The 23,460-nt window shown below is 49.6% G+C and overlaps 2 protein-coding genes across 2 annotated transcripts in view; both read right to left on the bottom strand.

The window, feature by feature from the left end:
- The window catches only part of Slc34a1 (solute carrier family 34 member 1), a 32,190-nt gene extending 19,587 nt beyond the window's left edge, over nucleotides 1-12,603 (bottom strand). The window contains exon 1 of the mRNA XM_008830932.1: nucleotides 12,597-12,603. The gene's annotated coding sequence lies outside the window, so the exon portion shown is untranslated. The remainder of the gene's footprint in view (nucleotides 1-12,596) is intronic.
- On the bottom strand, nucleotides 8,534-22,027 carry Rgs14 (regulator of G protein signaling 14). The gene is made up of 15 exons (XM_008830933.2): nucleotides 21,804-22,027; nucleotides 15,057-15,078; nucleotides 14,686-14,864; nucleotides 14,258-14,350; nucleotides 14,032-14,175; nucleotides 13,585-13,728; nucleotides 13,348-13,459; nucleotides 12,822-12,934; nucleotides 12,178-12,387; nucleotides 10,423-10,499; nucleotides 10,085-10,211; nucleotides 9,916-9,997; nucleotides 9,765-9,811; nucleotides 9,569-9,683; nucleotides 8,534-9,249 (listed from the first exon to the last, which is right to left on the bottom strand). The coding sequence occupies exons 1-15, from the start codon at nucleotides 21,846-21,848 to the stop codon at nucleotides 9,110-9,112; spliced, it is 1,650 nt and encodes a 549-aa protein (XP_008829155.2). The 5' UTR covers nucleotides 21,849-22,027; the 3' UTR covers nucleotides 8,534-9,109.
- Nucleotides 22,028-23,460: the final 1,433 nt, after the last annotated feature.

Genomic DNA, 23,460 nt, shown 5'->3' with positions numbered 1-23,460 from the left:
TGTGTGTGTGTGTGTGTGTGTGTGTGTGTGTGTGTGTGTGTGTCCTCACATGAGTGAGGTCAGAGGAAAACTTCAAGGAGTCAACTCTCTCCTTCTACCATGTGTGTCCTGAGGATCGAACTCAGGTCATCAGCCGTAGCAGCAGGGATCTTTAGCCACTGAGTCATTTTTTCCAGTGATCTTTTGAAAATCTAAGCTAAAGATGGACATGGCGGGCATGGTAGTTCATACCTAGAATCCCAGTTCTTAGAAACCAGAGGCCGGAGGAGTGCCAGTGTGGCCTACAGAAAAGATGAGGCCAGTCAGAGGTACAGTATGAGACCCTGTCTGGAAAAGAAAGAAGAAACCAAGCTGATCATGTGTCATGTGACATGGTGATTGTGTATGTCCCACCCCCTTCAAAAACCTGCCCTGCTAACTGCTTAGCATAGAGGACCTGCCACAGCACGGGACAACTAGCACTACAGGGCTTCCTGCCCAACTTGCTGACCTCAGGCTGGGCCTAGGAAGGTGCATTCCAGAGAAAGCATGTATAATGAGAGAAACACACACACACACACACACACACACACACACACACACGCATTTAAGGAGGACAAAGGCAGAGAGAGCAGCAAAGGAGACCAAGAAGAGCATGGGATCAGGAGGAAGAACAAACAAGCAGCCATCCCAGACACCAGGGTCAGTGCCGGTCAGCTAAGCCAAATGCTGCTGAGATGTAAGTTGAGAACAAACCAGATTTAGCCACCAGGAGCCATGGTGACCTTGGAGAGCCAGGTTGTGGAAGAAGCCATCTGCCATGTGAGGACATGCCTACAGCATGGCCAGGTGAATGTGAGAGGCTACATATATTGAATTTTATCATACCGATAGAAGCAATTTCCCCTAGAGCAGATGAATGGAGGGAAAACAGTCCCATGAATAAGTGTGTGCGTCCAGGAAGGGAGCAGGCTGAAGAAGTCAAAGCCACCAGCTGATTCCTCAGTTCTTGGCCGAAGTCCATTTGTTTTTTAAATACACAGTTTGCTACATGTGAGGTTTTTGTTTTGTTTTGTTTTGTTTTTCAGCAGGACCTAACGTTTGAGAATAATCAAGGGAAAAAAAGCATTCAAGACCACTTTTTCCAGGAACTGGATTTTTCTCTTTTCTTCAGACCAGGTCTTCCTGTAAGACCCAGGCTAGCCTTGAGCTCTCTGCTTAAGACCCTCCTTCTTCAGCCTCCTCAAGTGCTGAGATTGCAAGTGTGAGCAACTAAACATGGCTTGACTAGACCTGTAATCCCAGAGTGGGGTTCCCTGTCAGTGTAGTCTAGCCCTACTGTGGATCAACGCATTGCTATACATGGGGAGACGGTAGCGACCATTTCATGTCAGCATTCAGACCACCACAACTATGAGTGACACAGTCCTGATCACCCCACAGTCATACTTGTATCTGTGGTCAAGGTCTCACTAGTGCACTGCCTAATATGGTAGTGAGATGACCTGTTACCTCCCTTTGGAGAAACAAGCCTTCCCTCCTGGCCTGTGGATTTCAATCTGAGCTGCCTAGCCACAGCCCAGAGAAGGTAAGGCCTGAGACTGTCTCATCTAAATCCCATTTCCTAGATGGGGCCTGAGACAGTGTCTCATCTAAATTCCATTTCCCAGATGGGGAGTGCAAGGTTCTTCTGTGGGCCCAAGCAGGGTAGGCTGACCTGAGGATGCCCCATTCCAGTTTGGGGAATAAACACCACATGTAATTATTAATCTTGTCAGTCTAAGTTCTGGTCACTCATTTATGGACAAGGCCAAAGTCTGGCCAAAATAGCTGAGGCTGCTCTGAGCTTTATTCAGAAATCAGCTCTTCCCTGAAGTTCCCTTCTCAGGTCTCCAGCCCTGTCCTTTGCTGGGTTCAGGCCAGAGGGTGAAGCTATGCGCAGCTTGCTATCGGATGGCCATCCCAGGGTCTGGGTATAGAGGTGCCAGACTTCAACTCTGAGGCCTGGTTTTAGATTTTGAGTCCTGGGCTCTGTACTGTGAGCCTGGAGCTTAGCTCCAGGGTCTGGAGTCTACACTCTTTACTTCTAGCTGGGAGTTCTAGGCCTTGAAGTCTGCAGTCCTGGGTGCCAGCTCTGGGTTCTGGCCTCTAGGTCTGAGCTCCAGTCTTCAAGCTCTAACTTCAGTCTTGTGATGTCCAACTTAGGATTCTGATTCTAGGTTCTGGGTTCCGGGTTCTGGTTTCTGGTCTTCTGGTTCCATGCCTATTCTTCAGGCTCCAGGTTTCAGAGTGGGTTCTGGGTTCCTTCGGCCCTTCAGCAATGGGGAAGGAGTATGGTGGCTCCCTAGCTGGTGAAGTTGTCCCTGCCCACCCATCGTTGTTGAAGGACTTCATGCTAATAGTCAGCATCCTAGCTGGCCTGAAGCTGGACACTGGTTTTGTGGCAGTCTTCCTTTCTCCTGTCTCTTCTCTGCCCACTAGCCCATCTCTAGAGATGGCTATTAAAATGGTCATAGAGGGGCTGGAGACATGGCTCAGCAGCTAAGAGTATTGGCTGCTCTTGCAAAGGACCTGGGTTTGGTTCCCAGCACCCACGTGGTGGCTAATAACCATCCACGACTCCGATTTAGATGATCTGATGCCCTCTTCTGACCTCTGCGGGCACTGCATGTATGTGGTGCATTTAAATACATGCAGGTGGGGCTGGACAGATGGCTCAGCAGTTAAGAACATTGACTGTTCTTGCAGAAGACCTGGGTTCAAATCCCAGCACCCACATTGCAGCTGTTCATAACTCCAGTCCTAGGGGATCCGACAGACTCTTCTGATCTCTGCAGATATTGTATGACATGGGTGCACTTACCTACATGCAGGCAATATATTCATACACATAAAATAAATAAATAAAATTAAAAATAAATACATGCAGGCAAAACACTCATACACATAAAAGTAAACTAAAAAATTAAAATGTTCACAGAGCACCCCTTGCCCAGACCATATCATTTTCATAGTCTGCCTCCATACATTCATGTATCCCACTTCCAGAGTTGTGCAGTTTGTAGTCCTGTGCCCACTGTGGGCTGCACCTGATTCAATAGAACAAACCATGCATGTTCCTCCTCATCAGGTTCCTCCTTTGTCTCCCTGTGGAAATGTATTCCAGCTTCTACAATCCTCAGAAGTCAGAATCACCTGACTACCAGGCCAGGCCCCCCACAGGGTGCACATTGTGCTTACCCTTGTGGGTAACAGTAGCTGCCCCAGGGAGCATAGCCCACTGCTGTGTCAGCACACTTTCAACAGGGGCTCCACATCAGCAGCCAGTGCCTCCACTTGCTCCAACCCAGACCCAGAGCTGAGGTGAGTCACTGTGTGATCTAACTGACATCATACCCTCCCCCAGCCCCAAGACTGTTGGCAGGGGGTGGGGTGCAAAAGAGAAGATGCAAGATTGTCAGAAGCTAGGCGCTACATAGGCTTGGGTCCCTTGAGCATCCTCAAGGACATCATGCCTACTCCCTTAGCCTGCATCCTCTGTAGGGAGGGTGCTGGGGGATGTAGACTGTAAAAAAAACCCTGTGTTCTCTCCCTTCCTTCATGCTATACACTGGGTGGATAGGCCAATAGCCCTCATGACTTCCCTTCTAGGGAGGTAAGCAGCTCCATATCACCTTTCCTGACCACCAGGAGCCTGCTCAAGTGGTAGTGAAACACGGCTCCATGGTTGATGAGCTGGGGCCCCTCATCCCTGACCTAATTTGGGGGAGGAGACTTTGGGTGTCTCTTCCTGAAGATGAGGTCTGTGTGGACTGATGAAGGTCCAGGAACTTGAGGGATTCTGGGGGTGGAGCAACTGGTAGGAAGGAACAACTCATATTAGCTACTGTGGAACTCTGTCCTCTGGGCACCATATGGCTGTTGCCATCTTGAAATCAGAGCAACCAACTGTGGTTACCCACAAAGACAGCTTATGTGTCAACCTACAAGGGACTCACCCTGCAGCTTATAAAGTGGCCCATGAAGCACACAAGGCCCCTCCATTTCCCTCCCAGGGTATTTAAGCTGGTAGGAAGACTTTTCTTTGGTGGTGTAGCTTAAGTTGCCCATGTTCCTTTAAGTAACTGCATTAAACCCATTAGCTAAACTTGGGTGGAATTATTTCATTGATGGGATGAATAGATGTTTGTTCAGGTCTCCCCAAGAAAGACCACCAAGGCCATTTGATGAGGAGAAAACAGGGGATTATGGTAGAACAGCACACCAGTCAACCAAATGTTCCAAGAGTGATGATAGTCTCAAGACCCCAAAGAAAAATGAATTGGATTTTACCAAAGATGGCTGTCCAACAGAAATAAAGATGGGTCCTTGGGGAGTCCTTTATATTAATGAAATCACTTAAAGTTGTAGGAGGCTGGAAAAATGGCTCAGTGCAGAGGACCTGGCTTTGGTTCCCAGCACACACATGATGGCTAACAACTGTCCACAACTCCAGCTCCAGGGTATCCAGCGCCCTCTTCCTGCCTCCGTGGGCATTGCACATGAAATGCACTTAACATGCAGGCAAAACATTCATACACATAAAAATTTTAAATAAAAAATAAAAAGAAATAAAATTGTATCCTTTGTGAAGGTGAAAGTCTTCTTTAACCACTGTTCCTAATTTTAGTAGCCTTCTCAGTCACCTTGTCAGTTTTATACTTCTAGAATATTCTCTCTTTTCTGTACATTTGTAAGTGTCTATATGTTTGTGATTTATATGCAGATATCACTATGGTTTGGATGTAGTTTCTAAAAGTTTGTATTGAGAATTTGGTCCTCATTGAAACAGTATTGAAAGGTAGGATTTTTAAATCTTTATTTTTTTACTTTTTTTTGTTGTTATTTTGAGATAGGACCTCTCTCTGTAGTCTCAGGCTGGCCTGGAAGTCACTATACAGTCCAGGCTTCAGCCTCCCAGTACTGAAATTACAGGTGTAAGCTACCATGCCCAGCTGACAGACAGGATTTTGGAGAAGTGATTTGGTCATATAGGAGCTGCCTTCATGAGTAGATTAATCAGTTTATGGATTAATGTATTATTTTGAGAGTGGCTTTAGTATTGAGCAGTTCTCTGGCTAGCTTGCTGCGTCAACATGCTATGGTACAGCAAGAAGGGCCTCACCAGAGACCAGAACCATGCTCTCAGACTTCCCAGCTTCCAGAACTGTGAGTTAAATAAACCTCTATTTTAATTTTAATTTAATTTTATTTTATTTTATTTATGGTGCTGAGGATTGAGGATCCTCAAGTATACCAAACATATGCTTGATCACTGAGCTACATCCCTAGTCAATAAACCTTTATTCTTTATAAATTATCCAGTATGTAGTAGTCATTTATAGCAATAGAAAACAGATTAAGACAGGTATCATGTCATATGTACGCATTGCTCTGTTTTGGTACAACGAACATATTGGAGATATTTCTACATTTGGCTATACTATTCCCAATTTTTATCTGCTGTGTGGTATGGAAGAGTATAGACATGCCACAACATGCTTTATTATCCATATATTCCATCCACATTTAACTGTATAACAGTTTGGGGGTCACAGGAATGGGCCTTCTCATGACTGAAATAAGAGAATCTCTAGTGAATCACTATTGCTGGGGTGATATGTTATTTTTGACTTTTATTTCATTTTAAAAAATTTATTTATTGAGGGGCTGGAGAGATGGCTCAGCAGTTAAAAGCATTGTCTGCTCTTGTAGAGGACTCAGGTTCAATTCCCAGTACCCACATGGCAGCTAACAACTGTCTGTAACTCCAGTTCCAGGGAATCCAATGCCTTCTTCTGAACTCCGTGGGCATTGCATAACATGGGTGCAACTTACACACATGCAGGTATTACACTCATACACATAAAATAAAAATAATAATATATATATATTTTGGTCTTTTTGAGACAGGGTCTCCCTGTAGCCCCAGCTGTCCTGGAACTCACTATGTAGACCAGGCTGGCCTTGAACTCACAGAGATCTGCCTGCTTCTGCCTCCCAAGTGCTGGGATTAAAGGCGTGTGCCACCACACCCGGCCCAAACTAATATTTTTAAAAGATTTATTTATTGGGCTAGTGAGATGGCTCAGCAGGTAAAGGCATGTGCCTCTGAATTTGACCCCGAGGACCCACATTGATGGTGGAAGGAGAGAACTGACTCTTAAAAATAGTCTTTTGACCTCTACATGCATGCTTACACATATACACATACACACAAAATAAAGAAAAACATAATTCAATTTTAAAAAGATATTTGTGTATGTGTCCATGTGTGTGCAGGAGTGTCTGTGCATATATGTGGAATCAGAAGAGGGGGCTGGGTGCTCTCCTCTATCACTCTCTGCCTTTTCCTTTGAGTCAGGGTCTCTCTAGGAAGCTAGAAGCTGAAAACCCTAGTGATCCTCCTGTCTTCACTCACCCTTGGAGCGTGGGTTACAGGCATGTGCAGGATGTCCAAGTTGTTAAGTGGGTGCTAATATCCAAACTCCAATTTTCGAGATTGTGCAATAAGCACTCGTAACTGCAGATGGTTGCTAGCCGCCACATGAGTGCTGGGACTAACCCAGGTCCTCTGCAAGAGCAGATAGCCCCCTGTTGTTATTATTATTATTATTATTATTATTATTATTATTATTTGTCTTTTTGAGGCAGGGACTCCCTGTGGCCCCAGCTGTCCTGGAACTCACTATGTAGACCAGGCTGGCCTTGAACTCACAGAGATCTGCCTGCTTCTGCCTCCCGAGTGCTGGGACTAAAAGCGTGCGCCATCACACCCGAGTTTATTATTTTTAACAGAAACTCCTGGACTGCCTCCAAAACAGTTATATCCATATACCATCCCCTCAGAGGGCCACAGCTCCTTGTCAGAGGTTTCTACACCACGCAGGCCTCCATGGACTATGTTCCTTCATCCAGCAGCCTGAGTGGGGATGGAGCTCTAGCAACAATTCCTTGTAGTATTGCCAGCTAGCCACTTCCCCTCTTGCAACCTTGCTTTAGTCCCAACAGGTAGTTTGTTGGGAAAACAAAAATCACATAAAGGTTACAATGTGTCTAACGTAGGAACCTCAGTAAGTTTCTCCCCATGAGGAGCCAACTTCTATGCCAGCTCTTCTATCTTTCTCATGGGGCCATCCCATTGGTCTGTGAGGGTAACATGCATCATTGCTGGCTCTGCACAGGCACAGGGTTGGGAGAAAGGATTGACTGGTAGGATCTGCCAGCTTTGGGGAGATAGCCCATCTCTTACTTGGTGTTCCCTCCGCTCTGCCTGGGGTACATGGGAGAGTGTCTCTTCCCACATATCCAAGGAAATTGAAGGAAGTTCTATGGCTGATTAGGGAAAGACTGGGATTTATCTTGCTACTCCCTGGCATCATACAAGTACCTAGTGCTGTGCGACTGCACTGTTTAGTCATGCTTCACTGAGACTATCCCAGACTGCAAGGTGGTCAATGAAGAATCATTTTTGTAGTTTTGGGTCTTAGAAACCCACCTCACAGTAGCAAGCCTATGCTCCCAGGAAGAATTTACTGGTTTGCTTAAGGTGAAAGTCTAAGAATTCCAATTTCAGGCATGAGTGAACTTTATCAGGAATTTCCTTCTACCTCAGTCCTGCTCTCCTGTGCTGGTTTCATTTTCATGCAAATCTTTTGTACAAATCCTCAGGAGGTTGTAGAAATGAGCCAACAGGATCAGGATTCTGATCAGAGCAACTTCAGACAGAGGACCAATCACTTGGAGCCAAACTCTGGCCACAGGAAATGAAATACCTCGTTGACCAGTCCTGTCAACCTTGGAACCCACTAAACAGTCAAATAAAGTGAGCAGGGTTGGGGAGTGGCAGAGCCTGAAACCCCCAGGGGAAGGCAGGGTAGGTCGGCAAACCCCACTGAGATATACCACAGATTTCAAGGATGGTGAGAAGCCAGTTAGATGAGAAGGCACAGTAAGAGGAGGTCCTAGCAGGGGGGTCAGTATGTGCAACCTGATTTGTTGAGACCATCAGGACTCCACCTGGCCCCTCAAGTCACCTTGCTTCCTCTGTCTCAGTACCTACCTCCCTAGGCTTTTCTCCTAAAGGCTAAGAGTTTTCTATCTGGGAAGCCCTCCCTCTGTCCCCTCTCTGTATTCCTGGCTACCTTGAGATGGAATACTGCCAAGTCAAAGAACATGAGGGAAACCCCTCTCACCAGTCCCTTTCAACTTTTGATGCATCCTAAGAAGCTCTCAGTAATAGTAATAGAAGCAGAGAACAGCAACAGGAATGATGTGTTCAAATCCACAGAGACCGTGGAGCAGCTGGGTGATGGCAGAGGCACAGCTGTAGAGGAAGGGCTATCTCTGTCTCTCGCTCTCTCCCATATCCCATACCTCAGAAAGAGAGATTCTGAAAACGAAGTCAGGAGGTATACCCTGAAGTTCCCAAGAACTTCCTGGCACTAGCCTTGGTGACAAGGCAGTATGGCAATGGGACCACACAGGGGGCAGAATGGCACACCAGGAACACACCTCATGACAGAATAATAATAATTATTATAATAACAATACCATACATCCAGGACAAACTCAGCTTCCCCAAGCCAACCATAAAATCCCTATGTACAGTAGAGTCTATGTGGATGGAGGGAGGAGTTGCCCATCAGCACTTCCAGGCCTTACTCATATCAGCTCCTTAAGGAGGGGCCAGCCCCTCCTCCTGCCCCCTGCTAAACTTGGAACAAATTGAAGAGGCTGGCACTGCCAAAGTCACTCCTCTAGGTGGGGCATGCCTGTACCAAAGGGCTAGACCCCTCACCCCAAATGGCCTAGTTTCAAGGGATGGGTAGATAAGCCTCTGAGAGACCAGGTGGCCACAGCTTTGGGGTATGGCTTCTTTGAGTCCCCTCTCAATCCCCTCCTAGCTCCTCCTGTGGGCCTGCCCATAGCAGGAAGGGGCCAGGGACACTCATGCATGCAGAGTTGACCCATGGCATGCTTGGTCTACCCAGGCACCATGCAGCCAGCCTGGACTGTTACACAGGTGTTGGAGGGTTGAATGGGCAGTGGAGTCTGTATGGCTCTCCTTGGGCTGGGCAGCTGATTCAGTCTATGGTGGGGCCTCCTGAGAGCCAGGCCTTTGGGCTGGTAGCTGCAGAAATTCTGGAAGTACTAAGTCCTCTTTGCGAAGAAGGCCTCTCTGGTCATGGGCTCCACTGCTTTGCACCCGGTTTAGCAGCTCCACCAGACCTAGGGGGGGGGGTGCAGTGTAACCACTGAGTCAGGAGGGTCACATGTGTAGAGAACCTATATGAGCAGTGTTCCTATGCCAACCCTTCACTACCCTGCTGCTTGTTATGGCCATAGCCTCTTGGACCCCAGACCCTTTGTCTCAGTCCTTGTAGTCTCTCAACTCCTATGGCTCCCAGTCCTCCTGTTCCCATCCCAGTGGCATCCAGCCCCATGCCTTTGCTCAAGCTTCCTTGATGTCACCCTCTATGGTTCTAAACCCCAATCCCACTTCCTTAATCCCTCTAATCCCCTAGACCTCACCGTCCCCACAGTGTACCTTCAATGTCACAGGTCTGCCGTTTCCCAGAGGAATTGCCAGCATCCTCCACCAACAAACTGGGGGGCAATGGAGGGAGATGAGTGTCCTTGTTCTGGGTTCTAGGAGACCATCCCTGCAAGAAAGTGGGGTCAGAGTCACAGCTGGGAGGGGAGAAACAACAGGTGGAAAAGGCCCTCCCGGGGCTCTTGGTCACCTGGCTATGGCAGGGGGATATGTTGCTCACTTCATGCATCTTTGCACCTGCAACAGAGAGCACACCATTGGGTTTTGCCTTCCTCTTGGAACCCGTCCTCCTGTGCTGTGGCCATATGCGGATATCAAGTCTCGGGTTAAGCATCACTCACCTGGAAGAGTGTCCAAAACTAGTGTCTGTGCAGCCACTGAGCTCACCAGCTTCTCCAGATCCAGCAGTTGTTTCTCTCCTGACTATGGAGAGAGGTTAGCAACCTATGAGATAGATTGCCCTTTCCACTGCTGCTCCTGCAGGCCCTGACCAGCAGCTCCACAGCTCACCCTGTGTACAGCAACCTGATCCAGGCTCAGGCCGTGCTTCGCCAGGATGGGCTGCAGCGCCTCCTGCAGACGCTTGGTGGGCTTGGCAGAGATCCGCACCACACGCTCCAGCTTTGCTAACTCCAGCCTGCACAGGACCCTAGAGCTGCAGAGTAGCAGAGACCCAGCCCCACACCTCCCGGAACAAGGTCCATAGGGGGCAGAGTTGGACCAGGAGGATGGGACTGTTGTGGGGGGCGCTCTAGCCTAGGGTTCCAAGCACAAGGGGTGAGGCCTGGGAAGAGAATGGGAGACAAAGAGAAAGGAAGGCAGATCAGGCCTTGGGGCAGGGCACTCACTGGAAGGTGATCCTGTTTTCCAGCCGTACTTCCTGGTCCGCCAGCACAGTGCAATCCTGATCCATGACCAGAGCCTTCTGTAGATGCCAGGCAGGATCTAAGAATCCCCTCTCTCCACCACAAACCATCCCCTTGGGGATATTTGGGAACTACCTTCACTTCCTATTACTTCTAGCATAGTTCCCTAAAGATCAGAAGGAAGGGCCCATGGGTAACAGAAGCTTAGTGGAGTAGATGGGGTAGGAACCAAATTAAAGTTGGAGTCTGATAAGGTCAAGGCCAAGGAATCTTAAGAGTGGAAGATGCTTGGGAATGCTGGAGGAAGCTTAGGAAAGGACCTAGTTATGGGAGACAGAGGGATGTGGGAGCATGAAATGTTAATGGGGATGGTTCAATAAGAGGGAGGCTTAGGTCTTGCCTTCCTTTAGGTATGGGAGACCCAAACAGACCATCTGGATATATTCTCTACCAGCACCACCCACCAATTGTCAGCCACAAACAGGTCTTGTCCCTTTTCAAACACTTCAGTTCTCTCTATCCCCTTCTACTAAAGCTGGTCTCCTTACTGCAAACAAAAGGCCAACCCCTTCTAAGACCAGAAATATGTGAAGCATTTGGTACAGTGCCTGGCACATAGTAGCTATACAAACAAGCCTGCTGTCTGTATCAGTCCAGGGTTTGGGGAGGTGCTTCAGAGGGAGGGAGAGACTCTCCCAGACAGTAGGCCTGTGCTGTGTCACAGGGACAGGTGGAATGTGGGTGGTGAAGTTATACTTAGCAGGCACAAAAACCCATCTGGGCTGTTGGCAGCTGTTCTGGTGGCCTAAGAAAGTGGGGAGAGTGCCTCCCACTGCTGCTGCCCTCACACCCCCATGCCCCAAGTCCCTGAACATGTCTTGCAAGTACCTATCTCTAGTCCCTCAGCCTGGAATGTCCTCCCCATAGAGCTCTACCAGACAAACTCCCCTGCATCTCATCAGCTGCTGCCTTTTTCCTGAAGCTTTCCAGATACCAAGCAGACATGCCTACCTTCCCCCAAGAGACACCCTCTGGAGGTTTGGCTCCTCCTAATCGCCTCTCACCTGGCTTACCTCCAGCCTGGACCTGATGAACACAGCCTCAGATCCAGTTCCTCTGTTTACCCACCTTGGCTACGCCTTAGGGCCTAACTACTAGATGAACAAAATCCTGTCAGTTCCCCCTGGAATGCAGTATTGCTCCTTTGGATCCCCTTTCCTGGATATTTTAAAGTGAGTTTCCTCTAGATCTTAAAGCTTAATGCTATTTTGTTTAGGGATTAGGTGCACTGGATACTCTTGGTGATGGAAGAGGTGAGGGCATCCCCCAATGGCAATTTCAGGAGTGAGCCTGTGGGGAATGATAGTTTGAATTGTGGGAGTGAAGGAGAAAAATCCTAGTTCTAACAGTACCGTTTCCCCAGCTTTACCTCCCTGAAACCATCACAGTAGGATGACAAAGAAAGCTGGAAACCAGGATGAGTCTGGGGGTGGAGATTAGTGTAGGAGTAGGATTCTTGTGGGATATGGGTGGATATCTGAGAATGACTGAGGAGTTGGTGCTGTGGTCCATTTGAATTGGGCATAGGGGTATGAATGAGGTTGCGATATGGAATACAGTTAGGAAGGGGGTGATGACAGAGAATGAGGTTAGAATTAGGTGTGGCCAGAGGATTAGGAAAAGAGTTGTGCTAAGGTCAGGAAGGAGGTTAGAGTTGGGGTCGCGTTGGGTTCATACCTGTTCGTTGCCCACCAGGTAGACCTTAATGTCAGGTAGAGAGAGGCCTCGCTTCTCACAGATGCCTGACAGCATGTCACGGATGGTGAGGCCAGGTCGAGCCAAGGCCAAGGAGGCTGTGCCATCAGGCAGGTACACGCAGCAGTATTTCCCTGGCCGACTTTCACTGTCACCGTCTCCACTCCCAAGGCTTTTTCGGTGGCTCTGATTCTGCACAAGAGCAAGCAGAGCCTGCATGTTCACATGCAAGGGCACACAGACAGGTACAAAGAGACACATGAGCTCTTTGGGGCACATATATATATACATACATGCAAGGGCACACCTAGAGGCAGGCAAAGATGTGTCCTCCTCCAGAAACAGGTATGTACACCCAAACACGGACACTCAAAGGCAGCACACACACATACAGGATACACCTGGGCACCCACATCTACACATGCATCTGCCAGCTGAGGATGTGCACCCACAGCATGCACGGGGACCACTGAGGTGAGAACAGGAAGAAAGGATGAGGGGATGGCTCTGCAAAGCAAGACAGAAGTAGAAGTGTGGACAACCACTGGGAATGATGGGGTTCATAAAGGGTACTGGGTAGGGGTTCTAACCAGAAATGCACCGTTTCCCCTAGGCAGTCAGCTCACCTCAGATTTGCTGCTGGCAAAGGCAAGGAAGCCGAGGTCCAGACTTGCCGAGGAATTCAGGGATCCTTGAGATTCCCGACGCAAGGCAGAGTTCATGGCTCCACCCGTCATCTCTAAGGGGAAGGGGGCAATGAAGGACCCCTTCTCCTACCTACCCATCCCTACGGTGAGGTCTTCCCACTTGGCGGGCCTTGTTTGGAGCTATCCTGCAGGGCCACAGAGTGTGTGAGGCCCTGGGTGTGTTGCTACTGTGGAGTCCTCCCAAACTTCTGCAAGCAGAGTCACCTGGAGAAAGGAGCCGGTCTCCGGGACCTGTATTTCGTTTTGGTTTTGTTTGCTCTTTATTCCTCTTTCAGACAACTGACTCCCAGACTTGAAGAGTTTCCTTTTTTTTCTTTTTTTTTTTTTTTTTGTTTGTTTGTTTGCTTTATTGCAGACCGTGGGTCAAGTAGGAGGAAGGGGGCGTTCCCAAGACTGGCCAAAACTCCCGCGTGGGCTTATTTCTCTGACAGGCTCCTGGCCTCACCTCTGCGGAAGGACTTGCGAAGCGGGCGGCCACAGGGGCCCTCAGCAAGTGGCAGCTGCCCCAAGTCCTCCACGCCCAGCGGCAGCGACTTCCCAGGCTTCAGCTTCGGCTTCTGCGAGTACAGGGAAGACTGGTGCGGAGCTGCGCCCTAGCGCGCACGCTGATCTACATCTGGGGTGCCCTTCCTGCAGGCTGTCCGCAGCCCCCACCCCGCCTCCTGCCACCTCTGATCCGCACCTTCCTGGTGGTGTCAGGGCTGCCGAGGCGTGAGCCGCCAGGTTGCCGCAGTGGGCGGCCCTCGGCCTCCGCCAGCAGGCACTCTTGGTACAACGGGGACTTGACGAAGCGCGCATAGCTGTCGAACTTCATCAAATTGAAGATCTGCGGGGCAAGTGGGTGTGGGTGGCAATGAGCGCCGGGAGAGGACAAGGGAGGGCGGGAAGGGTGGACGCTGCACTGCGCTCCTGAGTCCCCAGTGCCTACTCTTGGCCCCACCCCAGCCCATTCTTCACAGCTGCCTAGGGTCTAACCCTGGGACTCTTGCCCCACCCTTACATTCGGCGCTGGGTCAGTATCCCGGTTGTCCCCTTCCCCTCCCACTCAGACTCCACCCTGTATCTGGCCCTGTCCGCTTTTCCTTTGGTCTCCCTTCTCAGTTGGGCCTTGCCCCTCGGCACCACTCACCTGAAGCTGCTGTGTTCGAAACATATCCGGCCGGGGCTGGGTCAGCACCTCCTCGCTGAGCCAGGCCTGCCTATCGATGTTCACGGGGCTCAGTGCCTGGCTGGACAGGAACTCATGGTAGATGCTGCGGGCCTCCTGAGCTAGCTGGGGAAGAAGGGAGGGAAGGGGTCAGGGGGGCATGCCCCAAGCCCTAGTCCTCACCCCTCTGTACCATCTGTCTCTCCACCTGCTGGGTGTCGCTGGCTGGGATCTGTTGGAAACGCTCGCAGGCCTTCCAGAAAGTTACGTTCTCTGCACTGAACTCCTTCTTCAGGAATTCCTGGGAGGAGAAGAGGAAGGCCTTCAGACACAGGCTGGATCAGGAAACTGTTCAAAGACTGGGACAGACACAGGGCCAAGACAGCAGACAGACAGATGGTGCCAGATCCGGAGGCACAGAAAGAAAAAGAAACAGATGAAAATAAGGAGAAGGAAGAGTTCCCAGCTTGGGGATGCGGGAGAGGGTGCCAAAGGAAGACTGATGAGGGAGCAGGGAGAGAAGCCCACTCCAGCCAGCCTGAAGCCCTGTCTATGCCCTCTCCAGCACCCCTCCCCCTCCCTGCAGTGGCATCTGCCATCTGCCCTCCCTCCATTCCACCCCACCCCAGGGCTTACAGTGAAGTAAGCCAGGCCCAGTGGGTCTTGCAGTAGTCGCTCAAAGGACAGGGCCCAGCTGGCTACCGGCTGTTCCTCAGTGGAGAAGGGGCTGCTGGGGCCACTGGGGAGGCTGTGGATGCTGAGGGAGCTGCCCCGACCCTCACCCTGATCCTGGGAACCCACGGTGCTGCTCAGCTCTGCAGGGGGATGGACAAGTAGGGGTAAGGCATCTTTCCCTCTCAGCCCCTGCCCAGTCCCCCTGCAGGTAGGCATCCACTCTACAGGTACATTACCTGAAAGAACAGCAGGTGACAGGGGTGTCCCCACTCACTTCTACCTCCCTATCCCTTCATCCCAGGCATGCCTCATCCACACGTTCTGTCACTTACCTCCATCGGAGACAGCGAGAACCTAGGAGAGACCCAAGGTAGAAAGTCACAGCAGAGCCCTGTGAGGAATCCAAGCTACCATACTGGGCCCAGCCTCCAAGGAGCAGGACCTGTGTTCTCCACCTGGAGAGTCATGCTGGATCTCCCCCAGATAGTCATTGCTGGTCAGGGTTTTGCTCAGGCTATCCTGGCTTCTTTTCCATCATGTTCCAATCACTGTTTTGTGCCAATCATTGTATTCTGGGACTTACTCAGGGTACCTTCTGGTGGTCCTCAGTTCCCTCCTCCCTCAGCCTCTGCTAGGTGAACCCAGGTGTGCAGAGACTTCAATCTTGCCTCCACCCATTACTATTTGTGTGGCTTTGGGCACATCAGCTCACTTGTTGGGCTTCCTTCTGTAAATAGGGGATGATGCTACACATAATAACTTTCTTCCTGAGGCTGTACAATATATTTATAGCACCTCAACTGGCTAGCACATGGTGAAGCGCTATATCAATGCTTGCTGTTATCTTTGAAGAACAGGTGTTTCTGTAACCATTGATCTCATTGGGCTGTTTCCTCTTAGGGGTGTTCCTTCTTCCACAAGTCCCACTCTACCTTGGCAGGGCACATGATGCTATGTTTATGGCATAGATCACAGAGCAGGGGCCATCAAACTTTAGCATAGAATAGCCAGGAGTACCCCACCTCTAAAGTTCAAGTTCAGTAAATCCAGGATGGGGCTAGAGGCTCTCCATTTCTAACAAGCTCTCAGGCAATTCTGGTGCTTGTCCAAGGACAGTATGAGTAGTACTGTTGTTCAAGCCAACGCTATTCTCTTCTACAATGTGCATTAACCCTGACTTCTCTGGGAATCTCAGCCATTGCTAAAACAGAAAAGCCCCCCTCTTGAAGTAGCTCCTGCAGTGGTTTTTCTCCTGTTTCCTTTCCTACCTTCCTACTTCCTTCCTGCAGGGTGGCCTCTACCCCTCCCTGGCCCTTTCTTGGGACCTTTGCCCCCACCAACCTCTATCTCCAACCACATACAGCCAACTTCCTGTCAACATACACCTCCAGATGTCCCATAAGCTATTCAAACTCAGCCAGTCCCAAATGGGCACCCCTTCTGACTCCACTACAAGAGTCCTGAAATAGCTTCGCTGTGTCTTCTTTCTTCCATCACCTAGACCCTCAGCACCTCCAACTCTCCCTCCTTTACCTCCAACATTTCCCTAGGCCCTGTTACAGGAACTTCCATCACTTGTTCCTTCTTTCAATGCCCACTGGCAACAAGCCTGGGAAAGCCTCTCATGCCCTGTTCTCCGTTCCCCACTCCTACCCTAGGAGCACCCAGATCATTGTAAGTCAGGATTGGTCTTCAGGATAGTGTAAGATATTGGCCTCCAGAAAAAAATTAAGCTTAAAGGGCCTTCTTATGTTTGAAAAAATCAAGATATTTTTACATTGGATCCCATTTTTCTATTCCCTCTTCAAGACTGATGTTCAAGGTACCATAAACTTAGCATAGCAACCTTGGCTGGCACTGAGCAATCATTGACTTTCCCTAAAAGAAGTTCTCACTCCTCTCAAAGGACTCTGGGGCCAACGTGATGCATCTACATTACTTCTGGAGGGAGTGGGAGGCAGGTAGTACCTCAGATTGCTTGAATTGGAACTGTGTCCTGTGTGAGTATGGAAAGTAGACTTCATTGTCTCTTTGCCTTTGTTTTGTCATCTCTGAAAATTGGACAAATAATGGCCCTGACTTCAAAGGATTGCTTCAAACAAGTTAACAGAGAAGGAACTCAGAACACTTTGTGAAGTAAATGCTAAGAACATTAACAGCTATTGTTACTGCATTAGCACTGATACCTGATGCTGCTAGGTATTTGAGTTTGCTACCCTGCAGCAGAGCAAAGAACACAGTGTTAAGGGTCTCTAGATAAGGATTCAAATCCTAATTTTGTGTTTTTCCTGTTTTGCTCCTATTGGAGTCTTTCTCTCATCTGGAGCCTAGAGGTTGAGCAGGAAAGAAAGTTTGCAACTGCCTGTGCTGGGCGTAGGACTGGCTCCCCAGCACACCACACCCTGCTCCCCGCCCCCAGGCCTGCCCCCGCTTGCTTTTCCTAGCACTCCTCCAGGTGACCCTCTGCATCAGTCATCTCTCTCAACCAAGGCTACAGGGTGGGAGGCAGGAGTGAAGAGAGACAGTGGAGACCCTTCAGGATAGCTGAGGTCCCTAAGCAGGCTGCTCCTTTCCTCCAGGAGCACCTGCCTGTGCCCTGCTGCTGTCTTCCTCCCCCAGCTGCTCCACAGCTACAGCTGTGTTTCTAGCTACGGAGCCTGTGCCGCTGTCGTCCTCCCCCCAAGTTCTACAGTGATATAAGCTGTCCCCATCTCAGTGCATGGCCTAACTCTCCTCAAGCATCCTCAGCCTTTCTGCTCTCCTCCAACCCTGAATCAGCCTGTCCCTTGTCCCTTGTAGGTAACCCTCTGTGGACAGGAGTCCCAGACATGACCGAAGGTGCTGAAACTGAAGCCAGCCTGCATTTGGGTTTTGTTTGGCTCTCAGAGGCTCTAGTTCTACATTATATTTAAGTGGATGCCTGTGTCCTTAAGTAGGGCTGGTTCCTAGGCCCTCCCCTCCCCACTGTTCCACTCAGGACCCTGTTTCTTGTCCCACCTTAATCAGGTTGCAGTTGCCAAGTTACAGCAAACCCCTACCTGCACCTGACTAATGAGCCCCTCCAACATCACTGCTTCCCTCCCCCTCACCTCCACCCTACACTTTATCAAACTTCTATTTTTCCCACACCCCTACATACTCCTGCTTCCTGTTTTCTGTCTCTTCTGCCTGAGTACCTACTTCTACAGTCCCTGGCACTGTTCCTAGATCCCTACCCATAAGTCACCCCCAAATGTCGGTTTCCACCCTTCCCCACCCACTACACCTAATGCCCACTCATGTCTGGGCCTCTTATCCCTGCAGTCTGGGGGCTCCTAGAGGGTAGGCCTGGTTGGGAATGCAGTCCATCTGAAAACCCTGCTCCCAAGGCACCCTCTTGTGCTTCAAGTAGCCCTCAGGCACTGGCCAAGTTCTCTCTCTACCCAAGAGCTCAGTTGCTCACCACGCTGCTCTGATGCTGTTGCCTGAGAGTTTATGTTCCAGCCTCTCTTGCCTCACTGGTTGATGGAAGAACTTGACTAAGCTGGTAGAGGGACAGAAATCTAGAGCTAGGAGTACGGAGGAAGGATAGAGTCCAACTGTAATTCAGCCAGTTTAGAAGTTGGAGTAACTTCTCTTCCTTGAACCTCATTTTCCCTCATGTACCTCATGGGAAAGTGGGATACAGAGCCACAGCCATGACTTACATAGGTTACCAGGCATAGGGAAGTTGTGAACAGTGACTCCACTTCTTGCCTCTGCCTGCTTGAGGAGAAGTGGTGAGTGAATGGAGGAAAAGGGGAAGAAAAGATAAGGAAGGGTGTGGTGGCCAGTGGCACCCTCAAAGCACAATCTGGTCTGCTTTAGTTTGCCATGCTTTGTTCTTAAGCAGTGACGCTAAGAGCCATTAGTACCTGAGGACACTAAGTGAGGATGCTACTCCAAATTTCCCGAGATCCAGCTATGTGACAGGTACCCATATTCTCACTCCATTCCTAACAGCAGATATTATTGCTCCTATTTCACAGATGAGGAAAATGAAGCCTAGAGAAGTCATAGAGCTGGAGAGTAGCAGAGCTAATATTAGAAGTCAAGTTTGCATGTCATCACTGGAGTCTGAAGTCTTTTCCCCACCTCCCTAGGCTGCTTCCTTTTATGGATGGGGAAGCTTGGAGGTTCAGGACTGTAGCCCTTGGAGCACAGGCAGACAAGGACAGTGGTGGTGAGAGCCCAGGGACTCCTCTTGAACTGTGTCCCTAGAGGGTTTGGACATCAAAGAGAGAGCAATAATGGAATGATGGGCCCCCCTCAGGCTTTCTCTGCCCCTCACCTGAGGCTCTTGTCCAAACCAGAACTTTATTCCAGTATTTTTACCCATGGCCTTTGTGCCTTGCCAGATTGGAGAACCTGAACTATCACTGAGTTGTACTCTTGAGGCTCCAAGATTTGCTTGTGGATGTCCATAAAGCTCTAGATGCCTGATCCCTTCAGACTGAGCCAGCCCTGTGGAGCTGTCCCCCAGCTTTGGTGCTTTCACAATGTACCTCTGCACTGGAGTGCTCAGCCCTGAGTTGGACACCAGGAGCAGAGAGGCACATGGTCTTCTTGTAGGTCTCTTTGTCAGGAAGAGAACACTAGATGAACCCCTTTCCCAAAAGCAAGAGAATGTGACTAACTGGAACTTAAACTTCCAGCCTGTCTTAGGCCTTGTCCCTCCACAGTCACTCTGTTTCCCTGTATGCATGTCTCCCTGTGGGCTATTCCCCTTCTAGCTTGCACATCTTTTAAAGGCCATCTTCTACAGCTTTAGAAGGTAATGGAGAATATTGTTTTCCTTGCCAGACCCCCCTCAGGCATTCTCTATCCCTGAACATCAGCTCTTAACCAAACCAGGAATTTATTCTAGTATCTTCACCCATGTCTTCTGTGTCTTGCTACACTGGGGGGGCTACACAAGGGACAGGGACTGGGCTGATGACCTGGGTCTTAAGTGTCTAGAGTGGGACAACACAGAGCAGTCCTTGGGTGAAAGAGTGAGTGCACAAATGAAGTGGCAGCTGGGGCTGTGTGAAGATTTTGCTGGGAGGGGACTGGGAGCCTTCTCTTAAGTGACAGGTTTTGTTGCAACACCCTGACAGGCTGAGTGGCAGAAAAATGAGACTGATAACTGACATTACCTCAGCAAGGAATGGTGGTGGATGGGGAGGGGGAACCAAAGCCAGGCAGTGCTGGGGAGGCATGCAAATGTTGACCCTTCTACTCAACAGCACATCATTTTTATTTCTCTGAGCCTCCCCTACGAAGTAACTCCTGGAAGGAACTAGATGACTTGCCCACAGGCACCTTTCCATCCACCAATGTCTGTTCACTTCTCCCTGCTCTAGCCAAGCACTTCCTCATAAAGCTATCAGAAAGAGGACAATCTGTGTCCCATGAGATTCATGAGGTTACACAAAGAATTCTGAACGGGCCCAAGATGGGCAGAGGTAAACCTGTGAGTGACAAGTTTCTGAGAAGAGTAGGGGCAGTTGTGGGCTTAGCAGAACTTGGGGCAGAACTTGGGTCACCCTCTTTATTCTGAATGACTTTTGGATAGACAAGCCATGGGCTGATACAAGAGGGACAAAGGTTAGGTCTATCTCCAGTCTCCTCATATGGCCTGAAGGACTGGGTACTATTTAAGAAGCATCCATCCAGTTCTTCTCCTGGGGTAGCCCTGGGGCTACTTCTCCTTGTCTCTGTGGACTGGACACCCAAGGAAGAGCAGTCCAAGCCCCATGTCCACCCAGGATGGAAGTGTAAGGCAGGTAGATAGGCTCTTGGACTTTTAAAGTTGGACTGGTGGTAGAGGTAGTGGGATGGGGGCTCAGCTAGCTTTGAGACTTGGTCTTTCTTCCACATAAATAGCATGGAGTTTGGCAATAAAGGGGTGCTGGAAGGAGAGATGGAGACAGATTTGGGAATTAGAAAGCAGAAGTGGGGGCTAGGTTGGCTCAGCTTTTTTGTGAGGCAGGAGATCCTTATAGAGGGGCTGAGAATGTAGGGACTATTGAAATGACATTTCCACATCCTTCACAAGGGGTTGAGCATCTCAAATTCATCATGCAATTTAGTCTACAGGCTCATGATCCATTCCAATTTCATCTTATAGGTGACAAAATAGGAAGGGACCCCTCCCAGGAAGGGACAACAGAACTAGAGCTAGAACCCAAGTCATTCTGAGTCCATTGGCTTTGTCCCATGGTATTAAGGTGCGGCTTGAGGAGGGGGGGGTGTCGGGATGCCGTCTGGCCTTCTGGAGTTGTTCGGTGGCTCTGCCAAGTAACCCAGATCCCCAAAGAGAAAAGAAAATATCAATGCAACCTGCTCCATCTGCTGAATGAATGAGAAGAGACAGACCCTCTGAGGGAAGCTCTAATCAGGAGTTAAAGAGCCCCAAAGAGGATATAAGGTGATGGGGCAGCTACAGCTAGGGACATCTTATACTCAGATATACACCCCCCACACACCTGACATATACAGGCATTTCCTGGAAGCCTAGGAATAGAATAGGCAGGAGATGTTCATCCTGTCCTGTCCTTACTGACTCATCCTGGGTGGCCCAAAGAATACTAGTTCTGTCAGGTTGCCTCTGGAGCAGGTTTATCCAGAAGGTAGTGACCCAGCAAGGGCTGCTCTTAACTTGTGCTTGGGCACCTAGGGCATAAGGAAGAGGGGAGGACTGAGGCAGAGGGAGATACAAGGGCTTGGGTCATTGGTGGTATGAGCAGGGGATGAAGAGGTCAGCAAGTCTACCCTGTGAACAGCTTCAGATGGGGCTAACCCCAGTATCAGATGAGGAAACTGTAAGTTTGGTCTGCATACAGGACCAGAGCCTGTGCCCACTGTGCTTTGGACTCATCCCTAGAGTTTCACCAGACTCCTAGCAAAGCATCTGGATGGGTCCTGGGGTAAGAGCACCAGGTACCACTATCAGCTGCTATCTGTACCTAACTTCTCCTGCCTTCTGGCAGCCCCAACCCTGCCAGGTGTGCCTCCTGGACTCCACCCTGGATGTGCCCACCCCCTCCTTGTAGCTCTGGCCCAGAGCCGGCACTCACCATGCGCCCGTTGGGGACACCCAAGTGCTTGGGCTTCCCTGGCATACTGCCGCTGATCACCGGTCCCCGCCACGGGGCCACCCACCACAGGGACTGTGGGCAGCACCGACCAGAGCTCTCACGGTGGCTGGTAGGCAGTGGAGAGAGCTCAGCTCTGCTCCTGTGGGCCCTCACATCCTGAAACACCAGCTCACTACCTCTTTTCTCTGCCACAGGAAGTGTCTCTATAGAAACCAAACCACAGAAAAGAAGCAAGGTCTAAGAGAGAGAACGCCTCTTCCTACTTGCATACACACACGGTTCATGCACACACACATGCCGCCAACGCACCCTTGGTAGCACCCCATGCAAGCACCAACACACAGCAGGGGCCTTCTTGTGCCCAGCAAGGAGCCCAGAGTGTTCTGGTTCGGCTTGGGAGCTCCAAGGTCATGAATGAGCACACAGAAGTGCACAGTCACAACTAGGCACCTTTGTACCAGGCTGTCTGGCAGAGGTTGCTATTGACATGTGCACTGAGTCCTGTGTATTCACACATGTGCTTCATACCGCACACATTTACTCCACACCTATTGTGTGCCAGGCTTATACATGGTCAGCACCCTTACCTCAAGCGGTTTGCATGTACAGATTACTCCTATCCCTAGACACCTATGGGCTGTCATCTGATGCCCAGGGGAGCAGACAGGTAAACACCTTGCATGTGTGACTACACATACGGATGTGCATGTCGTGCACACATAGGCTGTCCTTCATAAGGGCACCTGAACCTTCAGACATACACATAGCAAGCTGGGCATACTGGCACATGCCTATAATCCCAGCACTTGGGAGGGAGAGGCAAGAGAATCAGGAGTTCAAAACCAGCTTTAGTTACATAGTAAGACTGTCTCAAAACAAACAAACAAAAATGATTTATACATGCATAGTCCCTTGGCATACCAGTTCATAGGCCTATGTGCGCTCAGACACCCCAGAGACATGTGCAACAAGTATGCACATGCTCACTTGTATGTAGGGGAATGGATCACAAAGACATAAGTTCATCCATACTCACCTAGAAATTCCACCTTGGTATATAACTGTCTTGCTCAGGCTGCTAGAAGAAAAATACCATGAACTCAGTGGCTTAAACAACAAGCTTTCATTTCTCACAATTCTGGAGGCTGGCAGATTTGTCTGGTGAGTTCTGACTTGCAGATGGCCATCTTTTTGCTATGTCCTCATGTGGCAGATGGCAGAGAGGAAGAAAGTGTGTTCTCTCCTGTCTTGTCTTCTTTTTAATTGTTTTTAAATTTTTTATTTTATTTATTTTTATTTTATGTGTATGAGTACTTTGCCTGCATGTATGTAAGTGCACCTGTGCATGCAATACCCAAGGAGGACAGAAGAGAGCACCAGATGTCCTGAAACTGGAGTTATCCCTGGAACTGGAGTTACAGACAGTTGTTAACTGCCAGGTGAGTCCTAGGATTTGAACCCAGGTCTTCTGCAAGAACAGCCAGTGCTCTTAACTACTGAGCCATCTCTCCAGCCCTGCCCTTTCTTGTCTTATAAGGACACTAATCCCATCACAATGGATCCATCATGATGTAATTACTGTCCAAAGGCCCCATCTCCAAATACTATCAATATATGAGTATTTCAATATATGAGG

The sequence above is a fragment of the Nannospalax galili genome, unplaced genomic scaffold (genome assembly GCF_000622305.1).
Source record: "Nannospalax galili isolate Female #2095 unplaced genomic scaffold, S.galili_v1.0 scaffold1115, whole genome shotgun sequence".
NCBI lineage: Eukaryota > Metazoa > Chordata > Mammalia > Rodentia > Spalacidae > Nannospalax > Nannospalax galili.
The sequence above is the reverse complement of the archived record's forward strand: the minus strand, read 5'-3'. Positions and strand labels throughout refer to the sequence as shown.